The sequence below is a fragment of the Engystomops pustulosus genome, chromosome 2, assembly GCF_040894005.1.
Source record: "Engystomops pustulosus chromosome 2, aEngPut4.maternal, whole genome shotgun sequence".
In the NCBI taxonomy this organism is placed as follows: Eukaryota; Metazoa; Chordata; class Amphibia; order Anura; family Leptodactylidae; genus Engystomops; species Engystomops pustulosus.
The window spans coordinates 259,549,862-259,565,499 of record NC_092412.1 but is presented as its reverse complement, the minus strand read 5'-3'; the positions used below and the strand labels follow the sequence as shown (position 1 = coordinate 259,565,499).

At 44.1% G+C, this 15,638-nt stretch overlaps 1 protein-coding gene across 6 annotated transcripts in view; it reads left to right on the top strand.

The window, feature by feature from the left end:
- The window catches only part of GRAMD1C (GRAM domain containing 1C), a 145,865-nt gene that overhangs the window by 53,803 nt on the left and 76,424 nt on the right, over positions 1 to 15,638 (top strand). For 3 of the 6 annotated variants that reach the window (XM_072138942.1, XM_072138943.1, XM_072138941.1), the window contains exons 2-3: positions 2,018 to 2,187; positions 12,923 to 13,007. In XM_072138942.1, the coding sequence (XP_071995043.1) occupies positions 2,074 to 2,187; positions 12,923 to 13,007 (199 nt within the window). In that variant the 5' untranslated portion in view covers positions 2,018 to 2,073. The remainder of the gene's footprint in view (positions 1 to 2,017; positions 2,188 to 12,922; positions 13,008 to 15,638) is intronic. The other 3 variants (XM_072138944.1, XM_072138940.1, XM_072138945.1) reach the window with 1 other exon arrangement.

Below are 15,638 nucleotides of genomic sequence, written 5' to 3'. Positions count from 1 at the left end.
TTGTCCTTAGAGAGATGTGTAATCAGACCTCACACTGCTGTGCTCTGTGCTCTCTGCAGCCAGTGTTATGTATTGTCCCTGGAGAGATGTATAATCAGACCTCACACTGCTGTGCTCTGCACTCTCTACAGCCAGTGTTATGTATTGTCCCTGGAGAGATGTGTAATCAGACCTCACACTGCTGTGCTCTGTGCTCTCTGCAGACAGTGTTATGTACTGTCCCTGGAGAGATGTGTAATCAGACCTCACACTGCTGTGCTCTGTGCTCTCTGCAGCCAGTGTTATGTATTGTCCCTGGAGAGATGTGTAATCAGACCTCACACTGCTGTGCTCTGTGCTCTCTGCAGCCAGTGTTATGTATTGTCCCTGGAGAGATGTGTAATCAGACCTCACACTGCTGTGCTCTGTGCTCTCTGCAGCCAGTGTTATGTACTGTCCCTGGAGAGATGTGTAATCAGACCTCACACTGCTGTGCTCTGTGCTCTCTGCAGCCAGTGTTATGTATTGTCCCTGGAGAGATGTGTAATAAGACCTCACACTGCTGTGCTCTCTGCAGCCAGTGTTATGTATTGTCCCTGGAGAGATGTGTAATCAGACCTCACACTGCTGTGCTCTGTGCTCTCTGCAGCCAGTGTTATGTATTGTCCCTGGAGAGATGTGTAATCAGTCCTCACACTGCTGTGCTCTGTGCTCTCTGCAGCCAGTGTTATGTATTGTCCCTGGAGAGATGTGTAATCAGACCTCACACTGCTGTGCTCTGTGCTCTCTGCAGCCCCTGTTATGTATTGTCCCTGGAGAGATGTGTAATCAGACCTCTCACTGCTGTGCTCTGTGCTCTCTGCAGCCTGTGTTATGTATTTTCCCTGGAGAGATGTGTAATCAGACCTCACACTGCTGTGCTCTGTGCTCTCTATTTAGCCAGTGTTATGTATTGTCCCTGGAGAGATGTGTAATCAGACCTCACACTGCTGTGCTCTGTGCTCTCTGCAGACAGTGTTATGTATTGTCCCTGGAGAGATGTGTAATAAGACCTCACACTGCTGTGCTCTCTGCAGCCAGTGTTATGTATTGTCCCTGGAGAGATGTGTAATCAGACCTCACACTGCTGTGCTCTGTGCTCTCTGCAGCCAGTGTTATGTATTGTCCCTGGAGAGATGTGTAATCAGTCCTCACACTGCTGTGCTCTGTGCTCTCTGCAGCCAGTGTTATGTATTGTCCCTGGAGAGATGTGTAATCAGACCTCACACTGCTGTGCTCTGTGCTCTCTGCAGCCCCTGTTATGTATTGTCCCTGGAGAGATGTGTAATCAGACCTCTCACTGCTGTGCTCTGTGCTCTCTGCAGCCTGTGTTATGTATTTTCCCTGGAGAGATGTGTAATCAGACCTCACACTGCTGTGCTCTGTGCTCTCTATTTAGCCAGTGTTATGTATTGTCCCTGGAGAGATGTGTAATCAGACCTCACACTGCTGTGCTCTGTGCTCTCTGCAGACAGTGTTATGTATTGTCCCTGGAGAGATGTGTAATCAGACCTCACACTGCTGTGCTCTGTGCTCTCTGCAGACAGTGTTATGTATTGTCTATGGCTATGGTTGTGTTACAATTATACAAAGGTAAGAGGATTTCAAGCACTTCAATGCAGAGAGCACAGAGCACTGCAGTGTGCGGATACACTCCAAGTGCACTTGGTGAAGCTACAATCCTGGAATATAAATCCATATATCACAGTCGTGCTGCTACTAACAAAATCCACAAAGGTCTGCAGGGACCATAGCTAACACTGGCTGCAGAGAGCATAGAGCACAGCAGTGTGAGGCCATGCTTTAGGTAAGGGAACATTGGGAAATGATAATTTCTCGGGATGAACTTCCTGATCCCTCTCTGGGTGTGCAGCACATGACCAGGGCAGGTCGTCCCCCCGGATGTCAGATTTTAGGGATACATTGTGGTCACACTGGGAATGTCAGCCGGTTCTTCTCACATGTAACTGATGTCTGGTTTCTGTTTTGCCCCCTTCAGTCTCGTGAATTAGATGGGATAAGAAGAGGGGGGGCTGGTCCAGAGACAGGGGTGCGATGGCAGCTGTGCCCAGGCCAGTGCCAGCCACCGGACCAGCGGACGGCAGTCCCACGCTCAGGAGAGCCTCTCTGGAGCAGCCCAGGGGGAGCGAGGAGGAGCAGAAGGCCAGTGTAAGTAACCGGGGGGCTGCCCCCCATATTCCATAACCTCTGAGCTGTGGTGCCCTCCACCCCCCCCCCCCGCCGGGGTCATCTATAGGGGCCACACCCTGCCCCTGGCTCCATCTTTTCTCTTATATCTTGGTTCTTCTAGAATTCCCTCTTTTATTTGGAATCTCGTTTACCTATAAAAAAAAATCTCCTCCAAAGTCATGTGACAATGAGCAGAGACGAGTCAGATTTTGCCTGAGATGAGTCTTATTTAGAGGTTGCAGGGGATGGTCACTTCAGAAGCCCCCATCTTCTCTTCTATAGTACCTAGAAACATGCTGCTGGTGTCATCTTAAAGATAAGAATCTCAACTTTCAGATCACTACAATCCTTATAGATCCCTTCTGTTTAACCCTTTTACTACCATGTTAGAGATTGATGCAGCATGAAGAAAAGGGACTGTCAGGTGGATCAGGTCATCGGCCTTTCAAGGGAGACCCAATAGTGAGGAAAGAGATGGAGGAAGTATCTTACTCCTTAGTATGTAATATATGTGACATAGTAGTAGGATTTGTTCCTATCCTCGCCCTCTCCTGCTTGTTCTCTCCCCCCCCCCCTCCCCCTCCATCTGTCTCCACTTCTCACTTTACGTCATTGCTGTTCTTCCCATTGTTCGGCCATGAAGTGACGCCAGGGTCGGCTTTGTCTGTGGAGCCTGGACAAATATTAGAATTCCGGAATTTGGAGCAAAAGCTGCGGACGTGGAAGGATTGTGCCTCATGACCGGTCAGGATCAGATGTCGGTCATTCATTTCTTAATATTTGTAGTAAATTTGTATTAAATCCAAATTTCTATAGCCTGAAGCTGACTACACCGGCTTCCATACACTGCCTAAATAATACAGCCCTACACTGCCTAAATAATACAGCACTACACTGCCTAAATAATACAGCACTACACTGCCTAAATAATACAGCACTACACTCCCTAAATAATACAGCACTACACTGCCTAAGTACTACAGCCCTACATTACCTAAATAATACAGCCCTACACTGCCTAAATAATACAGCCCTACACTGCCTAAATAATACAGCACTACACTGCCTAAATAATACAGCACTACACTACCTAAATAATACAGCACTACACTGCCTAAATAATACAGCCCTACACTGCCTAAATAATACAGCACTACACTACCTAAATAATATAGTCCTACACTGCCTAAATAATACAGCACTACACTACCTAAATAATACAGCACTACACTGCCTAAATAATACAGCCCTACACTGCCTAAATAATATAGTCCTACACTGCCTAAATAATACAGCACTACACTGCCTAAATAATACAGCCCTACACTGCCTAAATAATACAGCCCTGGACTGCCTAAATAATACAGCCCTACACTGCCTAATTAATACAGCCATACACTGCCGAATTAATACAGCCATACACTGCCTAAATAATACAGCCCTACACTGCCTAAATAATACAGCCCTACACTGCCTAATTAATACTGCCATACACTGCCTAATTAATACAGCCATACACTGCCTAAATAATACAGCCCTACACTGCCTAAATAATACAGCCCTACACTGCCTAAATAATATAGCCCTACACTGCCTAAATAATACAGCCCTACACTGCCTAAATAATACTGCATTACACTGCCTAAATAATACAGCACTACACTGCCTAAATAATACAGCCCTACACTGCCTAAATAATACAGCACTACACTGCCTAAATAATACAGCACTACACTGCCTAAATAATACAGCCATACACTGCCTAAATAATACAGCACTACACTGCCTAAATAATACAGCACTACACTGCCTACATAATACTGCACTACACTGCCTAAATAATACAGCACTACACTGCCTAAATAATACAGCCCTACACTGCCTACATAATACAGCCCACACTGCCTAAATAATACAGCCCCACACTGCCTAAATAATACAGCCCCACACTTCCTAATTAATACAGCCATACACTGCCTTAAAAATACAGCCCGACACTGCCTAAAAAATACAGCCCTGCACTGCCTACATAATACAGCCCCACACTTCCTAATTAATACGGCCATACACTGCCTTAAAAATACAGCCCTACACTGCCTAAATAATACAACCCTGCACTGCCTACATAATACAGCCATACACTGCCTAAATAATACAGCCAAACACTGCCTAAATAATACAGCCATACACGGCCTAAATAATGCAGCCCTACACTTCCTACATAATACAGCCCTACGCTGCCTAAATAATACAGCCCTACACTGCCTAAATAATACAGCCCTACACTGCCTAAATAATACAGCCATACACTGCCTAAATAATACAGCCCCACACTTCCTAATTAATACAGCCATACACTGCCTTAAAAATACAGCCCGACACTGCCTAAAAAATACAGCCCTGCACTGCCTACATAATACAGCCCCACACTTCCTAATTAATACGGCCATACACTGCCTTAAAAATACAGCCCTACACTGCCTAAATAAAACAGCCCTGCACGGCCTACATAATACAGCCATACACTGCCTAAATAATACAGCACTACACTGCCTAAATAATACAGCCATACACTGCCTAAATAATACAGCCATACACGGCCTAAATAATGCAGCCCTACACTTCCTAAATAATACAGCCCTACGCTGCCTAAATAATACAGCCCTACACTGCCTAAATAATACAGCCCTACACTGCCTAAATAATACAGCCATACACTGCCTAAATAATACAGCCCTACACTGCCTAATTAATACAGCACTACACTGCCTAAATAATTCAGCACTACATTGCCTAAATAATACAGCCCTACACTGCCTAAATAATGCAGCCCTACACTGCCTAAATAATACAGCCCTACACTGCCTAAATAATGCAGCCCTACACTGCCTAAATAATGCAGCCCTACACTGCCTAAATAATACAGCACTACACTGCCTAAATAATACAGCCATACACTACCTAAATAATACAGCACTACACTACCTAAATAACACAGCACTACACTGCCTAAATAATACAGCCCTACACTGCCTAATTAATACAGCCCTACACTGCCTAAATAATACAGCCATACACTGCCTAAATAATACAGCCCTACCCTGCCTAAATAATACAGCCCTACACTGCCTAAATAATGCAGCCCTACACTGCCTAAATAATACAGCCCTACACTGCCTAAATGATACAGCACTACACTGACTAAATAATACAGCACTACACTGCCTAAATAATACAGCCCTACACTGCCTAAATAATACAGCACTACACTACCTAAATAATACAGCCCTACACTGCCTAAATAATACAGCCATACACTACCTAAATAATACAGCCATACACTGCCTACATAATACAGCACTACACTGCCTAAATAATACAGCACTACACTACCTAAATAATACAGCACTACACTGCCTAAATAATACAGCCATACACTGCCTACATAATACAGCACTACACTGCCTAAATAATACAGCACTACACTACCTAAATAATACAGCACTTCACTGCCTAAATAATACAGCACTACACTACCTAAATAATACAGCACTACACTGCCTAAATAATACAGCCCTGCACTGCCTACATAATACTGCACTACACTACCTAAATAATACAGCACTACACTGCCTAAATAATACAGCACTATACTGCCTAAATAATACAGCACTACACTACCTAAATAATACAGCACTACATTACCTAAATAATACAGCACTACATTACCTAAATAATACAGCCCTACATTACCTAAATAATACAGCACTACACTGCCTAAATAATAGAGCCATACACTGCCTAAATAATACAGCCCTATACTGCCTAAATAATGCAGCACTACACTGCCTAAATAATACAGCCCTACACTGCCTAAATAATACAGCCCTACATTACCTAAATAATACAGCCCTACACTGCCTAAATAATACAGCCCTGCACTGCCTAAATAATACAGCCCTATACTGCCTAAATAATGCAGCACTACACTGCCTAAATAGCACAGCCCTACAGTACCTAAATAATACAGCCCTGCACTGCCTACATAATACTGCACTACACTACCTAAATAATGCAGCACTACACTGCCTAAATAATACAGCACTATACTGCCTAAATAATGCAGCACTACACTACCTAAATAATACAGCACTACACTGCCTAAATAATACAGCACTACACTACCTAAATAATTCAGCACTACACTACCTAAATAATACAGCCATACACTGCCTACATAATACAGCCCTACACTGCCTAAATAATACAGCACTACACTGCCTACACAATACAGCCCTACACTGCCTAAATAATACAGCACTACACTACCTAAATAATACAGCACTACACTGCCTAAATAATACAGCCATACACTGCCTATATAATACAGCCATACACTGCCTACATAATACATTACTACACTGCCTAAATAATACAGCACTACACTGCCTAAATAATACAGCACTACACTACCTAAATAATACAACCCTACACTGCCTAAATAATACAACCCTACACTGCCTAAATAATACAGCACTACACTGCCTAAATAATACAGCCATACACTGCCTACATAATACAGCACTACACTGCCTAAATAATACAGCACTACACTACCTAAATAATACAGCACTACACTGTCTAAATAATACAGCAATACACTGCCTAAATAATACAGCACTACACTGCCTAAATAATAGAGCCATACACTGCCTAAATAATACAGCCCTACACTGCCTAAATAATACAGCCCTGCACGGCCTAAATAATACAGCCCTTTACTGCCTAAATAATGCAGCACTACACTGCCTAAATAGCACAGCCCTACAGTACCTAAATAATACAGCCCTGCACTGCCTACATAATACTGCACTACACTACCTAAATAATACAGCACTACACTGCCTAAATAATACAGCACTATACTGCCTAAATAATACAGCAGTACACTACCTAAATAATACAGCACTACACTGCCTAAATAATACAGCCATACACTGCCTATATAATACAGCCATACACTGCCTATATAATACAGCCCTACACTGCCTAAATAATACAGCACTACACTACCTAAATAATACAGCCCTACACTGCCTAAATAATACAGCCATACACTGCCTATATAATACAGCCATACACTGCCTATATAATACAGCACTACACTGCCTAAATAATACAGCACTACACTACCTAAATAATACAGCACTACACTGCCTAAATAATACAGCCATACACTGCCTATATAATACAGCCATACACTGCCTATATAATACAGCACTACACTGCCTAAATAATACAGCACTACACTGCCTAAATAATACAGCACTACACTACCTAAATAATACAACCCTACACTGCCTAAATAATACAACCCTACACTGCCTAAATAATACAGCACTACACTGCCTAAATAATACAGCCATACACTGCCTACATAATACAGCACTACACTGCCTAAATAATACAGCACTACACTACCTAAATAATACAGCACTACACTGTCTAAATAATACAGCACTACACTGCCTAAATAATACAGCACTACACTGCCTAAATAATATAGCCCTACACTGCCTAAATAATACAGCCCTACACTGCCTAAATAATACTGCATTACACTGCCTAAATAATACAACACTACACTACCTAAATAATACAGCACTGAACTACCTAAATAATACAGCCCTACACTACCTAAATAATACAGCGCTACACTGCATAAATAATACTGCACTACACTGCCTAAATAATACAGCACTACACTGCCTAAATAATACTGCACCACACTGCCTAAATAATACAGCACTACACTGCCTAAATAATACAGCCCTACACTGCCTAAATAATACAGCCCTACACTACCTAAATAATACAGCACTACACTATCTAAATAATACAACCCTACACTGCCTAAATAATACAGCCCTACACTGCCTAAATAATACTGCACTACACTGCCTAAATAATACAGCCCTGGACTGCCTAAATAATACAGCCCTACACTGCCTAAATAATACAGCCATACACTGCCTAATTAATACAGCCATACACTGCCTAAATAATACAGCCCTACACTGCCTAAATAATACAGCCCTACACTGCCTAATTAATACAGCCATACACTGCTTAATTAATACAGCCATACACTGCCTAAATAATACAGCCCTACACTGCCTAAATAATACAGCGCTACACTGCATAAATAATACTGCACTACACTGCCTAAATAATACAGCACTACACTGCCTAAATAATACTGCACCACACTGCCTAAATAATACAGCACTACACTGCCTAAATAATACAGCCCTACACTGCCTAAATAATACAGCCCTACACTACCTAAATAATACAGCACTGAACTACCTAAATAATACAGCCCTACACTACCTAAATAATACAGCGCTACACTGCATAAATAATACTGCACTACACTGCCTAAATAATACAGCACTACACTGCCTAAATAATACTGCACCACACTGCCTAAATAATACAGCACTACACTGCCTAAATAATACAGCCCTACACTGCCTAAATAATACAGCCCTACACTACCTAAATAATACAGCACTACACTATCTAAATAATACAACCCTACACTGCCTAAATAATACAGCCCTACACTGCCTAAATAATACTGCACTACACTGCCTAAATAATACAGCCCTGGACTGCCTAAATAATACAGCCCTACACTGCCTAAATAATACAGCCATACACTGCCTAATTAATACAGCCATACACTGCCTAAATAATACTGCACTACACTGCCTAAATAATACAGCCCTACACTGCCTAAATAATACAGCCCCACACTTCCTAATTAATACAGCCATACACTGCCTTAAAAATACAGCCCGACACTGCCTAAAAAATACAGCCCTGCACTGCCTACGTAATACAGCCCTACACTTCCTAATTAATACGGCCATACACTGCCTTAAAAATACAGCCCTACACTGCCTAAATAAAACAGCCCTGCACTGCCTACATAATACAGCCATACACTGCCTAAATAATACAGCCCTACACTGCCTAATTAATACAGCACTACACTGCCTAAATAATTCAGCACTACATTGCCTAAATAATACAGCCCTACACTACGCTCCCTATATAATACAGCCCTACACTGCCTAAATAATACAGCCCTACACTGCCTAAATAATGCAGCCCTACACTGCCTAAATAATACAGCACTACACTGCCTAAATAATACAGCACTACACTGCCTAAATAATACAGCACTACACTACCTAAATAATATAGCCATACACTGTCTAAATAATACAGCCATACACTACCTAAATAATACAGCACTACACTACCTAAATAACACAGCACTACACTGCCTAAATAATACAGCCCTACACTGCCTAATTAATACAGCCCTACACTGCCTAAATAATACAGCCATACACTGCCTAAATAATACAGCCCTACACTGCCTAAATAATACAGCCCTACACTGCCTAAATAATGCAGCCCTACACTGCCTAAATAATACAGCCCTACACTGCCTAAATAATGCAGCCCTACACTGCCTAAATAATACAGCACTACACTGCCTAAATAATACAGCACTACACTGCCTAAATAATACTGCACTACACTGCCTAAATAATACAGCCCTACACTGCCTAAATGATACAGCACTACACTGACTAAATAATACAGCACTACACTGCCTAAATAATACAGCCCTACACTGCCTAAATAATACAGCCCTACACTACCTAAATAATACAGCACTACACTGCCTAAATAATACAGCCATACACTACCTAAATAATACAGCCATACACTGCCTACATAATACAGCACTACACTGCCTAAATAATACAGCACTACACTACCTAAATAATACAGCACTACACTGCCTAAATAATACAGCCATACACTGCCTACATAATACAGCACTACACTGCCTAAATAATACAGCACTACACTACCTAAATAATACAGCACTTCACTGCCTAAATAATACAGCACTACACTACCTAAATAATACAGCACTACACTGCCTAAATAATACAGCACTACACTGCCTAAATAATACAGCACTACACTACCTAAATAATACAGCACTTCACTGCCTAAATAATACAGCACTACACTACCTAAATAATACTGCACTACACTGCCTAAATAATACAGCCATACACTGCCTAAATAATGCAGCCCTACACTACCTAAATAATACAGTCCTACACTGCCTAAATAATACAGCACTACACTGCCTAAATAATACAGCACTACACTGCCTAAATAATTCAGCCCTACACTGCCTAAATAATTCAGCCCTACACTGCCTAAATAATACAGCACTACACTGCCTAAATAATACAGCCCTGCACTGCCTACATAATACAGCCATACACTGCCTAAATAATACAACCCTACACTGCCTAAATAATACAGCGCTACACTGCCTAAATAATACAGCCCTACACTGCCTCAATAATACAGCACTACACTCCCTAAATAATACAACCCTACACTGCCTAAATAATACTGCACTGCACTCCCTAAATAATACAACCATACACTACCTAAATAATACAGCCCTACACTGCCTAAATATTACAGCCCTACACTGCCTAAATAATACAACCCTACACTGCCTAAATAATACAGCACTACACTGTCTAAATAATACAGCACTACACTCCCTAAATAATACAGCACTACACTCCCTAAATAATACAACCCTACACTGCCTAAATAATACAGCCCTACACTGCCTAAATAATACAGCCCTACACTGCCTAAATAATACAGCCCTACACTCCCTAAATAATACAACCCTACACTGCCTAAATAATACTGCACTGCACTCCCTAAATAATACAACCATACACTACCTAAATAATACAGCCCTACACTGCCTAAATAATACAGCCCTACACTGCCTAAATAATACAATACTACACTGCCTAAATAATACCGCACTACACTGCCTAAATAATACTGCACTGCACTCCCTAAATAATACAACCATACACTACCTAAATAATACAGCCCTACACTGCCTAAATAATACAGCACTACACTGCCTAAATAATACAGCACTACACTGCCTAATTAATACTGCACTACACTCCCTAAATAATACAACCATACACTACCTAAATAATACAGCCCTACACTGCCTAAATAATACAATACTACACTGCCTAAATAATACAGCACTACACTGCCTAAATAATACAGCACTACACTGCCTAAATAATACAACCCTACACTGCCTAAATAATACTGCCCTACACTGCCTAAATAATACAGCCATATGGACTGATATATTCTATTCTTGTGGATATTGGGGTCTTAACCCCTTATAATCGGGTGTACATATCTGTGTTGATGGCACGGGCTGCCTGGCAGAGCTGGAGGCTGCGGTGGTGGCGCCGATGTGTCTGGGTGTGGGGGCATCCGCCTGTGCCACATGACATATAATAGTGCGGATCTCTGCCCCCTCCCTCCTCCCCGGACACTTATGTCATTGTTGTAGGTTGTTCTGCTCCGCAGATAACACATAATCCCCGCAGCAAATGTTCTGTGCACAATTACAAACTTTCCAGTCCGGTGTTTCCATGCTCCTGTTAACCCCTTCTCTACACTCCTTGTTCTCCAGGCTACACCTGTACTGCGCTTAAAGGGGTACTTTAGAATAAGTGTTTCCTATATTTTAGGATCCTATAGGAGGAGTGATGCCCTCTATGCCAGGTCCCTGCAGATTCTTATCCCCAGGGTAAATCTTCTGCTGCATAGCTCCAATATCACTGTAATACCTAAATCCTCCACTAGGTGAAACTCTATAATGGGGTGGGGTCTGCCATGAGGGACCCCCAAATATCATAGTTAAGAGCCCCCTGCAGTGGGAAGTCATGGGGTGGGCAGTGCCATGAGGGACCCCCAAATAGCATAGCTCAGAGCCCTCTGCAGTGGGAAGTCATGGGGTGGGCAGTGCCATGATAGACCCCCAAATAGCATAGGTGAGCCCTCTGCAGCGGGAAGTCATGGGGAGGGGTCTGCTATGATAGACCCCAGATATTAGCGTTCAGAGCCTCCTGCAGTGCGATGTCATGGGGTGGGGTCTTCCATAAGGGACCCCCAAATACTGTAGCTCAGAGCCCCCTGCAGAGCGATGTCATAGGGTGGGGTAAGCAATGACAGACCCCAGATATTATCGCTCAGAGTCCCCTGCAGCAAGATGTCATGGGGTGGGGTCTGCCATGAGGGACCCCCAAATACTGTAGCTCAGAGCCCCCTGCAGAGCGATGTCATAGGGTGGGGTAAGCAATGATAGACCCCCAGATATTATCACTCAGGGGCTCCTACACTGCGTTGTCATGAGGGGGAGCAGCCATGAGGGACCCCCAGATGCTCTAGCCCAGAACCCCCTGTATCGGGATGTCACAGGGACAATCTGCCATGAGGGACCCCCAGTTGTTATCGCTCAGAGCCCCCTGCACATGGCAGTTCTGATGTGTTCAAATACTACATGAGCTCATTGCTGGGTGTAGTCACATTATGAATACCTCCCCTTGTCCAGGATCTCTGCATGCTGTCAGTGAATGGAAACATTCCTGTATATATGCAGGGTGACATCTTGGTGTATATCTTGTGGAGAGCCGACCTGGATGTGATGGGGGGTCCCATGGTCCTTTCCTGCCAGACCTGTAATGGTCTCCATCCTTCTCCTCAGGTCTCCAGCTCCACATACAAACAGAGGAGCGAAGAGTTTCGCAGATTGTTCAAAGACTTACCAGAGAGCGAGAAACTTATAGTAGGTAAGTGTGTATGATGATCCAGGTCAAAGATTACTGTATGATGGGGCTGAGGATCCAGAGACCGGTGTACATGTATGATCCACATAGAGACAACATTATCACCAGGAAGATGGAACTTACAGCCCAGGATGAGACATAGCTGGGTAGTACTGGCTGTATACAGGATGTGTCTGGTAGTACTGGCTGTATACAGGATGTGTCTGGTAGTACTGGCTGTATACAGGATGTGTCTTGTAGTACTGGCTGTATACAGGATGTGTCTGGTAGTAGCTGGGCTGAGGTAGTACTGGCTGTATACAGGATGTGTCTGGTAGTAGCTGGGCTGAGGTAGTACTGGCTGTATACAGGATGTGTCTGGTAGTAGCTGTGCTGAGGTAGTACTGGCTGTATACAGGATGTGACTGGTAGTAGCCGGGCTGAGGTAGTGCTGGCTGTATACAGGATGTGTCTGGTAGTAGCCGGGCTGAGGTAGTACTGGCTGTATACAGGATGTGTCTGGTAGTAGCCGGGCTGAGGTAGTACTGGCTGTATACAGAATGTGTCTGGTAGTAGCTGTGCTGAGGTAGTACTGGCTGTATACAGGATGTGACTGGTAGTAGCCGGGCTGAGGTAGTACTGGCTGTATACAGGATGTGTCTGGTAGTAGCCGGGATGAGGTAGTACTGGCTGTATACAGGATGTGTCTGGTAGTAGCTGGGCTGAGGTAGTACTGGCTGTATACAGGATGTGTCTGGTAGTACTGGCTGTATACAGGATGTGTCTTGTAGTACTGGCTGTATACAGGATGTGTCTGGTAGTAGCCGGGATGAGGTAGTACTGGCTGTATACAGGATGTGTCTGGTAGTAGCTGGGCTGAGGTAGTACTGGCTGTATACAGGATGTGACTGGTAGTAGCCGGGCTGAGGTAGTACTGGCTGTATACAGGATGTGTCTGGTAGTAGCCGGGATGAGGTAGTACTGGCTGTATACAGGATGTGACTGGTAGTAGCCGGGCTGAGGTAGTACTGGCTGTATACAGGATGTGTCTGGTAGTAGCCGGGCTGAGGTAGTACTGGCTGTATACAGGATGTGTCTGGTAGTAGCCGGGCTGAGGTAGTACTGGCTGTATACAGGATGTATCTGGTAGTAGCCGGGCTGAGGTAGTACTGGCTGTATATAGGATGTGTCTGGTAGTAGCCGGGCTGAGGTAGTACTGGCTGTATATAGGATGTGTCTGGTAGTAGCCGGGCTGAGGTAGTACTGGCTGTATACAGGATGTATCTGGTAGTAGCCGGGCTGAGGTAGTACTGGCTGTATATAGGATGTGTCTGGTAGTAGCCGGGCTGAGGTAGTACTGGCTGTATACAGGATGTATCTGGTAGTAGCCGGGCTGAGGTAGTACTGGCTGTATACAGGATGTATCTGGTAGTAGCTGAGCTGAGGTAGTACTGGCTGTATACAGGATGTGTCTGGTAGTAGCCGGGCTGAGGTAGTACTGGCTGTATACAGGATGTATCTGGTAGTAGCCGGGCTGAGGTAGTACTGGCTGTATATAGGATGTGTCTGGTAGTAGCCGGGCTGAGGTAGTACTGGCTGTATATAGGATGTGTCTGGTAGTAGCCGGGCTGAGGTAGTACTGGCTGTATACAGGATGTGTCTGGTAGTAGCTGGGCTGAGGTAGTACTGGCTGTATACAGGATGTGTCTGGTAGTAGCTGGGCTGAGGTAATACTAGCTGTATACAGGATGTGTCTGGTAGTAGCCGGGCTGAGGTAGTACTGGCTGTATACAGGATGTGTCTGGTAGTAGCTGGGCTGAGGTAATACTAGCTGTATACAGGATGTGTCTGGTAGTAGCCGGGCTGAGGTAGTACTGGCTGTATACAGGATGTGTCTGGTAGTAGCTGGGCTGAGGTAATACTAGCTGTATACAGGATGTGTCTGGTAGTAGCCGGGCTGAGGTAGTACTGGCTGTATACAGGATGTGTCTGGTAGTAGCCGGGCTGAGGTAGTACTGGCTGTATACAGGATGTGTCTGGTAGTAGCCGGGCTGAGGTAGTACTGGCTGTATACAGGATGTGTCTGGTAGTAGCTGGGCTGAGGTAGTACTGGCTGTATACAGGATGTGTCTGGTAGTGCTGGCTGTATAAAGGATGTGTCTGGTAGTAGCCAGGCTGAGGTAGTACTGGCTGTATACAGGATGTGTCTGGTAGTAGCCGGGCTGAGGTAGTACTGGCTGTATACAGGATGTGTCTGGTAGTAGCCGGGCTGAGGTAGTACTGGCTGTATACAGGATGTGTCTGGTAGTAGCCGGGCTGAGGTAGTACTGGCTGTATACAGGATGTGTCTTGTAGTAGCCGGGCTGAGGTAGTACTGGCTGTATACAGGATGTGTCTGGTAGTAGCTGGGCTGAGGTAGTACTGGCTGTATACAGGATGTGTCTGGTAGTAGCCGGGCTGAGGTAGTACTGGCTGTATACAGGATGTGTCTGGTAGTAGCTGGGCTGAGGTAGTACTGGCTGTATACAGGATGTGTCTGGTAGTAGCTGGGCTGAGGTAGTACTGGCTGTATACAGGATGTGTCTGGTAGTAGCTGGGCTGAGGTAGTACTGGCTGTATACAGGATGTGTCTGGTAGTAGCTGGGCTGAGGTAGT